At 41.1% G+C, this 9,894-nt stretch overlaps 1 protein-coding gene across 1 annotated transcript; it reads left to right on the top strand.

Moving 5' to 3' along the window:
• Positions 1-215: 215 nt before the first annotated feature.
• Positions 216-9,335, top strand: VMA21 (vacuolar ATPase assembly factor VMA21). The gene is made up of 4 exons (XM_051968348.1): positions 216-437; positions 6,592-6,701; positions 7,221-7,403; positions 9,038-9,335. Exons 1-3 carry the CDS (start codon positions 385-387, stop codon positions 7,361-7,363), a joined length of 306 nt encoding a protein of 101 aa, XP_051824308.1. The 5' UTR covers positions 216-384; the 3' UTR covers positions 7,364-7,403; positions 9,038-9,335.
• Positions 9,336-9,894: the final 559 nt, after the last annotated feature.

Genomic DNA, 9,894 nt, shown 5'->3' with positions numbered 1-9,894 from the left:
CCCAAGAACTAGCTGTGCGAACACCTCCCACCGATCTAAATTCAGCAGCTCGCGAACACCCAACTGAACCGGCTTCAGTAGGCTACAATTTAAACCCAGTACAGTGTGGGCAGGGCGCAGATGCAAGCGCAGGCGCAAGTGCCGGGAGCACCACGTGACCCCGTGGTCTGCGCCCACGTGACTCCAGTCCTTCTGTCCCCTCCCTCCGCCAGCCTTAGGGGCAGGGCTCGTGCAGCCGCCGGGGATCAGCTGACGGGGCGCGCTCGCTGAGTACTCCACTGCGCTTCCCCACCCCCAACATTGGGTAGAGGACCAAACGCGTAAGCGAGCCAGTCAAAGTGGTTGTAATCGTTGCTCGCCTCGCGTTACGCAGCACAGACCAAGATGGAGCGGTCCGAGAAGACGACGCTGAATGCCGTGCAGCCGCCCGAGCTGAGGTAGCCAGCGCGGCGGCCCCGAGGGAGAGCCCCGGGCCCCGACTCCACTCCCCTTTCCAAGAGAGCCGGGCGGGGTGGGGGCGCGGCTGGGACCCGCCTGGCTCGGGGGAGGGGGGAAACGGGGAAGGCAGGAACCGAGAGGCAGCCTAGCTGCCCACATGCCCTACCTGCGCCAGCCGGACCCCTGCCTTTCTAGGCCCGGAAGCCCACTCGAGCTCTCATACCCTGCTGCCTTATTCTAGTAGTCTTTTTTTTTTTTTTTTGGCTGAGGCAGTTGGGGTCAAGTGACTTGCCCAGGGTCACACAGCTGGGAAGTGTTAAGTGTCCGAGATCGAGTTTGAACTCAGGTCCTCCTGACTTAAGGGCTGCTGCTCTATTCATCGAGCCACCTAACTGCCCCTAGTAGTCCCTTCTTAAACGAACTCCCAACTTTGTGCTTCGAGGCCTTGGCATCATGAACTACTTTGAAGCACTTCACCTACATGAGCTCCTTGAGCCTTAATACCACCCTGTAAAATGGGTACAGATCAGCAAGTGGAAGCTCACGCAGCTAGTGAGCATTAGTGCAAGAATTCAAACTCGGGGCTTCCTGTCTCCCAGGGCAACAGTCCACAGTTTAAGGTCTCTGAGATAAACAGGCAAAGGGAACAGAATGTGTAGTTAGGGGATCAGGGTTCAGATATAGGTCTCTTCCCGTATCATGTATGACCCCTAATAAGTTACCTACTCTGCCTTTTTTTTTTCTTTCCAAAAATGAAAGGGTTGGACTTGGGAGCTAATACAGCCCGAATTTATAGACCAGGAAACCATAGAAGCCTGTGGCCCTCCAGAACAAATCATTTTCAGTGCCTCTTAGCCACTAGAGTTCTCAATGAGAAGGCTGAGAGAGCTCTATTCAAATGAAGGGAAACTTCGCTTTACCAAGAATCTGATAGCCTACCCTTTCTGTAAATATGCAGAAGTGATTTTCAAGTGAATCAACCTCAAGCTTTCTTTTTCTTTTTTTTTGATTAAAGCTTTTTAATTTTCAAAACATACATGTGGATAATTTTTTTCTTCCTTTAGAGAGATGGTGAGAATGACAATTGAATGTCTTGTGAAAATAGTTTTTTTTTTTTTAAATATCTACCTTAGTGCATTAGAACGCCTATGCTCCATTTTATTATAGAGCACAAGGTGTGCCAGGCCTCCCATGCTGAAAAGTTAGAAGGGTCTAGATTTAATCAGTAAATATTTGGCAAGTGCTAAGCTCTGGGGATAGCCTTAAAGAGCTTACAGACTTGGGGAGGGGAAGACAGTATGCAAACACATATGTGAAGATATATGTGGGAGAAATAGGAAAGAAGCAATGGAGGGAAGGGATTGGAATGAGGAGGGATTGGGGAAGGTTTCCTGTAGAAGGTGGGATTTAAAGAGAAATCAGGGGGAACAGGGGTCAGAGCATAGAAGGCAAAAGATTCCAGGAATGGAGCAGGAGGGGACAGACAATGCCCAGAGCTGAGAGATGGAGTATTGGTGAAACAGTGAGAAGACCAGTGTCTCTGTATGGCATAAAGTTTAAGAAGATTGGAAAGCTAGGGAGGGGTGGATTAAGAGCATTTTGAATGCCAAGAAAGCATCTTCTATTTGTTCCCGGAGGCGATAGGAAACCATTGGACTTGATTGAGTAGGGGGTAAGGTTTGTATGTGTATGTGTGACTTGGTTGAACCTGCATTTTAGGAAAATCACTTTAGTGCCTGAATGGAGGATGGACTAGAATGAGGAGAGACCCACCAGTTGGTTATTGTAGTAGTCTAAGAATGCTGAGGACCTGTACTAGAGTAGTGGCAGTATCAGAGAGAGAGAGAGGGAACGTGTTTTAGAGGTGCTGCAAGGATGAGATCCATGGGCTTTGAGGCCAGATTGGATGCGAGAGCTAAGAGAGATCAAGAATTTTTGGTTGAGAGTCTGAAGGACTGAAGGAGGGTGGTATTGCCCTCTACAGTAATTGGGAAGGTGGGAGGGAGTAGGGGGAAAGATAATGAATTTTTTCTGGACAGACTGAGTTCAAGGTCTATTGGACTTGGAAATGTCTAAAAGACAATGTGTGGTAGATTTGAGAAGCATCAATATTGATGGTCATTAAATTCATGGGATCTGATGAGAGATCTTCAAGTAAAATCTGCTATTAGGAAAAGAGGACCTGAATAAACTCCAAGGGAGGCCTATTTAGACTTGGAAAGGACCCCATCAACTAATTCAATCTCTCTCTCTCTTTTTTTTGCCTGAGGTACTTGGGGTTAAGTGACTTGCCCAGGGTCACACAGCTAGGAAGTGTTAAGCGTCTGAGGCCACACTTGAATCCAGGTCCTCCTGACTTTAGGGCTGGTGCTCTATCCGCTACACCTAGCTGCCCTCTAATTCAACCTCTTATTTGACATTTGAGGAAACTGAGCCTCAGAGAAAAGATGTGACTTGTATCCGTTGTTACACAAATATTAAATAGGAGAACTAGGATTTGCCCCAAGTTCCCTAATTCAGATCTGAAATCTTTCCTCTGTGTGCCACATAATTCCAGCAGTGATGGGCTTTATGCCTGTTATCCAGGGACCGAACTAAGTGTTAAAGACTTTTTATCACCATATTGGCTGCTGGGTGATTAATCTTTTGGCTAGAGCAGCTCCCCTAAGCCATCTAATGAGCTATGGAAAGATTTGAAAGGGAGCAGTCATTCACACCATTGAAATGATCAGTCTTTCTGCTTGCCATCTTGGGGGGGGGAGGAGGGAGGGAGGGGAAAAAATGAAACATAAGTGATTTCAAGGGATAATGCTGTGTAAAAATTATCCTGGCATGGATTCTGTCAATACAAAGTTATTATTAAATAAAATTAAATTTAAAAATAAAAAAAAGAAATGATCAGTCTTTAAAGTATTGAAGCTACTGTCATTTTGTAGACTAACTTTAAATTCTTGTCCCCCCCCTCCCCCGCCCGCCTCATTCTTGTTTCCACAGAGTTCTACCAGTAGTGATTTTTATAGTACAGAGTCAAATTTTAATTCAACAAACCTCCATTTTTTCCTCAACCTGGATAAAATCAAGTGCTTGGGGGGGGGGGGAGAGTAAATACTGAAAACCTTTGAAGTATCAGAGGCACCAGTTGAAACAGTTTAGAGTTTTGAGGTATCTAGAGAATTAGTGTGTTCTTACCTTGGACTTTCCAAATCTATGCAGTCCCCTAATTTCCTGGTCACAATCCCAAATGCTACTGATGTTAATTTTCAAACATGGCAAAGTGGATAATAAAGACAGCAATCGAAAGTATCTCAGAGTTCTAGAAACATCTATATTGCTATTGCTTAAATGAAATAAGATTGTCTTGTTTTTACTCTAATTTTTTTTCATAAGAGACGCATTATAGTAGATTGCCAATTATATTACTTGATAATCATTTCAGCCATTGCAGATACAGTCTTTTTTATGTTAAACATATGCAGTTTTTTTAATTGAAGCTTTTTATTTTCAAAACCTATGCAAGAATAATTTTTCAACACTGACCCTTGCAAAACCAATTCTTCCCCTTTTCCCCACCCCCACCCCAGATAGCAAGTAATCCAACATATGTTAAAGATGATAAAAATACCTGTAAGTCAAATAGAGGCATACATATTTACCTTGCTGCACAAGAAAAATCAGAGCAAAAAATTTAAGAAAATGACAAAGAAAATAAAATTCAAACAACAACAAAAGAAGTGAGAATGTTATGTTGTGATCCACACTCAGTTCCCACAGTCCTCTCTCTGAGTATAGATGGCTCTCTCCATCACAAGATCATTGGAACTGGCCCGCTGCAGATACAGTCTTAAAACAGTAAGCACGGTAGTCCAATTCCTGGGACTACCATGGGAAAACAAGTCATTCTTGTGGTATTGGAGTATCTTGTGCCACCACTTGTCATTTATAGCAGCATGGTGTCATGGGTAGAATTTTGAATTTTGTGTTAGCAGATCTGAGTTTGAATCTCGCTTCTGCCACTTACTAGTAATGTGGTCATGAGCAAGTCATTCGAACCTTTTTGAACCTCAATTTCTCCATCTTTATAGGGAGAGAATTGTCCCAAATGATATTGGTGGTTTTTTCCATCTTTGATTCTTAAGGTTTTGTGTCCCCTCTAGGTTTTTTGCCATTCCTTTCAAATTCTTATATGTTAAAGGTAAAACCCAGCAACTAATTGCCTTCAGCAAGTGGGCATTATGCTTGGTTTGGTAGCCAACCATTTTAACATGGGTACAGTTGTTAAAATGACTGTGTAGGGAAGGGTTCAGTCAGTAAACTCTCATTTTGCCTCTAGTGGTAGCCATCACATCACTGATGTGTGTATATAGATGGACCTCCACGATTAAGGCAAGATAGGGCACTTCAATACCTGTAGTCTTAATCTAACTCTAAGGTCAGCTCTGTAGAGACTGGCTCCCATTTTTATCCACAGTACCTGGCACTTCACAAATAGGGGCCGGTTGATTGTCTTCTCCTTTTGGTAACAGACTGTATAAGCATTTGTTCAAGGTTCAAGTGATGGGGATGATGTTAAAAAAACAAAACACCAAAATACATTGACTTAACACACATATCCCAGGTTCTCAAAAACAATTCTACCAAATCACAAATTGTGACAAGTCTTAGCAGTTATAATACAGGCTAGGTGAAGAACTATTGAGTGCAGGGTGATGAAATTCTTTAACACCTTTCAAAGACCAGAAACTAAATTACAGCGCATTTCCTAGCTGAATCCGGGGAAGAAGTACCCACACTTGAGAGCTCACACATCTTCGACAAGTTGATATACGAAGAAGTAGAAGAACAATATGACCAACACTTATTAAGATCTTGGGGGAAGTCTTAACCTTTTTATATCATGAACCCCTTGGGGGGGTCTAGTGAAACCTACTACAGCCCCTTTTCCAGAATATTTAAAAATGCATGCAAGAAAATAGTGGCATTACAAAAGAAATCAATCATTGAGATATAGTTATCAAAATATATCTGTTTTTTAAAAGTCACAGACCTCAGGTTAAAAACTGCTACCTTAATACATTCAGACCACTATCAAAGCTTAAATCAAATCCAACTTAGATAACTGTCCTGCTTTGGAACTCAGTCTAATGGTGGGATATGACATGTAAAGAAATCATTATATGTGATCATTCGAGGGGGTGCTGATACCAAGGGGAAAGAGGCAAAATTCATGTGAAAAACTTAGATGAACTGGCTCAGGCTTGGCTGTGTTTGGGTGTGTTTGGCAGAAAAGTTCAGGCAGTCTGAGGCTGAGCAAATACAGCTTATGTGAATACCCATGCTCAGGCAGTTTGGCCATCTAGAAGGGGAATGACATTAGGAAAACGAGTCATTGCCAGAGTCTCTGCTATAATGTCATAGTTGAACTTTTCAGTATTTTCAGTTTGTGACTGACATTGGGTAGCATGCAGCATAGGCAGCATGGGTGGTGTCATGGCAGGAGCGCCTGTTCCTCTCTGAACAGTGACTTCTTCCAGTATGATGAAGATGTAGCATCCCATGATCTTCAAAGTCTCTTCCGGCTTTGACATTTCCTGGTTACAAGAACACTTTTAATTTTTGATTTTAAAAAGGTTTTTAAAGCTGAATATATTTAAACTTCAGGATTTTTGTAACTAAGAGCCAGTTTTTCTTGTCCCCCTCCCCCCAATCTCCCGCATCCCAAGCTGTGGTTTTCTAATGGAAGATGGTGGGGGAAGGTTTGCATCACTATTCATGTGCTTTACAATATTGAACATAGCTGCTTTGTTGAATGAAGGCTTTTTCTACTGTACTGTAATTATTTGTTTGAAGGGATGTTCAGGAAATGTGGGCAATATCTTGAATGACCCCAATCACTCCACCTCTTTCATCTCCTCACCACTTAATCAGCTTGCCCTGTATTGATTTGTCCTTATTGATATATTGCTTTGGATGCCTTCATTAGTTGTTTTCCATCCATATCCTCTTCCTTAAATAGATTTGAAGTTCCTTAGACACATAGGGCTTGTCTGGGTCTGTGTGTCAGCCTGCAGTGCCTAGCATGGGCTACCACTGGTATGCAATACTGCATTATTGAGTAGCTTGACTTTTATCTGTATATACTTTTGTCCCTTTCAGAAATGACGGTTCATTAACATCGACTCTGAAGACTCTTCTGGTTTTCACAGCTTTAATGATCACTTTACCTATTGGATTATATTTTTCTTCTAAATCTTATGTGTTTGAAGGTAATTCTAAACCTAGAAAACCAGACATTTTTTCATAACTTGTTTGTGTACTTTTATGACCCATTTTATACTTGTTAACTAAATACTCATAATTTGGTTTCTTTAAGATTCTGTGGCTGTTTTCCCAAAAGTCAGATTGCTCTTAGTCCCTTCCAGAAAGGCCATTTTTTTTTGCTTGTTTACTTCATTTGGAGCTTGACATCTTACTTATTGATCGTTTTCTGCAAAATGGCTTAGTTTAATCTTGTAAGTTGTCTTTGGTGTCTCACTGGGATCAAGCTCTGGCATAGGAGGCAGGAGCTAAAGAATGCCCCTTTTACAGACATGGGAAGAGAGTAGCTGAAGTCCTAGAGAAAGTTCTGGTTGTAGTTCTCCTCCAGAATAATTGTCTTGTCTCAGTGGGACTGGTTACTTCACAGGCCCGAGCCCCCCTACCAGGGAACTAGCTCCACAAATAAGAGGATCGCTGTGTATGTTTGAGTCTGAAACAAAATGTGTGTGGTTTTGTTTTCCTTCCAGGTGCCTTTGGGATGTCCAACCGAGATAGCTATTTCTATGCTGCGATTGTTGCTGTTGTTGCTGTTCACATGGTACTGGGGCTGTTCGTCTATGCTGCGTGGAATGAAGGCACACGCCAGTGGCGGGAAGGCAAACAGGACTAACGAGTATCATCTTTTGATAATGGATAAAATAAGAAAATAGGTACAGAGTATGTTTATGATTAGGCTAAAATGCAGGGAACTGCTTAAGTCAGGCTCTGTCTGAGCAGACATGCTTCTCGTAGTACAGTAGCTTATGAAATCGGTATCACTTCACTGATAATTATGCTAGTGCAAAATTCTAACTTAAAAAGCCAACTAGCTGGACTCTATAGGCAAAGAATTTCATCTTTTTAACAAAAAATATATTTAATAGCGTTCAGTTGTACTGCTCACATGGTTGTTCAGGACACATGCAGGTTTTATCAAGCAAATTAAACTGCATTTTACACTGGAAATGAGTAAAAGTTGCTTAGGCCATTAGATTGCATTGTTTTTTATGTTTTTTGTTTTGTTTTGTGTTTTCCTTTCATGTAGATAAATGCTCAGGTTTTAGACACTGATGTTAATCTTTCACTGAGATGTTGCACATTAAGATTTATTCCATAGTGTGAATTTTTCAGTACATTATTTTGGATAAAAACTGGAATAAATCATAGCCATTCATGCAAAAGCATATTTGGTTTTTAGAAGGAAGCATGTGCTAAAGCAGGGTCTTGTTTCTCTAGAAAATTGACTATCGAAAGAGAACTTGGATTTTTTTACACTACACTGAATACTAATTCAACAATAACTTGTCTTAATTTAAAATAATTCAATCCTTTGCATAAGTACCAGCTAGTGAATCAAACATTCCTGTTAGCCTGAGGCCAGGTGATTTTTAGTCACCTGAGAAGAACAGCCCTTGAAATGACAACTGTTAACTTGGGTCTTGTCAATGAGAAGGAAGTTCCATTTAGTAACAGATATTGGTGAAGTACCTGCTGAGTCATATGTGGTGCTTGCTGGGCCTACGAAAATTTTAAATTGATATTGTTCTTGCTTGAGGGTGAGGAGCACGGATCATAGCACTGGCATAATGAAGATGCCCTTGGGCTAGTGTTCTTTACAATCATTTGAAGTTACTAGTGCCTAGTATTTGTGGCCATTTTCTGATTTTAGAGAAATCTTGGATCTAAGCAAATGAGGAATTCACCCAATTCTGACTTCCTTGTTTTTCATATATCACTTTTTTCTAGGTCGGTCTCACTATGGATTTTTTTTTAAACCAGAAATCAGTTTTCAGTATCAGCTTCCTGTAGTGAAAGTTCTGACATGGACTTATTCATAGCTTGCCTTTCTTCTTGGTGTTTTCATATAGAATTTCAAGTAGTTTTGCATAGGAAAAGTAAACTGAGGAAATAAGGAGACATGGTGAAAGGTAAAAACGAGGCAAAGGAATTGAATGGACACGATTAAGAAGTAGCACAATGGAAGGCTGTCTGAATTTATTGGACTGCTATTTTTGCCCTTTGTTACAGGATCGCCTCACCCACTTTTCAATGGAAAGTAGGGAACCTGGAGTTTCTGCAGAGGCTTCTTTTTTGGCCAAGGCTTTTTAAATAGTCTTCTGGAAGAGCCTTTGATTTCAGTTGCTTCATCGTAATCAGAACTCCTTCTTACCACCTACATAAGCTATGCAATTCCTTTTTACATCATTCCTAGTTATTTTGGTCATATGGGATGGGGGGAGGTGTTTCTTTCCTTTTTTAAAACTGAGTTTTCAGTATGTGATTCAAGTACTCTTCTTTTCTGCAGTTCACAGGTGTTCACTTAGGGTATGGGATCCCTACTCTTCGTCATGTCCTTGTATAAGTTGGTGAACAGAAGAAAGTCTCTACTATTAGAATGAGGTCCTGAAAATTGAAAAAAAGAATGAATAAAATCATCTTATTTTCCAAGAAACGGTTTTCCTGCTGCATGTCTGTAAGAATATGTCTGTCTTTTCTCAAGGATCGGTAGGGTTATTTTGGAAGGTACTTCACTGAAAAGATCCTCTTACACAATGTATGTGCCTCATATAAAAGATCTTAATAAAGATTTGTTATGAACCCTTGCAGATATTTAAAACTTGTTTTATTACAAATCACAAGGAAGAGCTGATTGCAGAAAACTGTCCATTACAGACTCTCACTTATTCACTTATCACTCTCTACCTCTCTTTTCTGAATGTCCCCATTATGCAGAAAATGAAAAAAAATCCACTTTTGCTGCTGGATACCTTTATTCTCATTAGCTATTTAATTGAATACCATTTTACTCGTGATATTAGGCTTTAGTAATTGGGTTTGGTGTTAAAGGAGCTAAACATGCCCTCCTCCCACACAACTCCCCAGGAGGTGGCAGAGTAGAAATGATTTCACTTATGTTCCTATCCCCAGTGCCTGACATGATGGCTGCTCCATTGGCTCTTATTAAATGGTGGTTGATTTAATGACAAAAAAGTATTAGGCCAGTTGCCCAAAGTCCCTGATAAGCAAGTTACAGAGACAACAGTCCAGCTCTTTCATGTGTGACTCTAGGTTTCTAGCACACTCTGTCCCAAATCCACTGCAGAAGGGTCTTTGAAAATAGAAAGTTGTCATCTTCAAACAAGTCTCGTCATTGCCTTCATA

Source organism: Antechinus flavipes, chromosome X (genome assembly GCF_016432865.1).
Source record: "Antechinus flavipes isolate AdamAnt ecotype Samford, QLD, Australia chromosome X, AdamAnt_v2, whole genome shotgun sequence".
In the NCBI taxonomy this organism is placed as follows: Eukaryota; Metazoa; Chordata; class Mammalia; order Dasyuromorphia; family Dasyuridae; genus Antechinus; species Antechinus flavipes.
The sequence above is the reverse complement of the archived record's forward strand: the minus strand, read 5'-3'. Positions and strand labels throughout refer to the sequence as shown.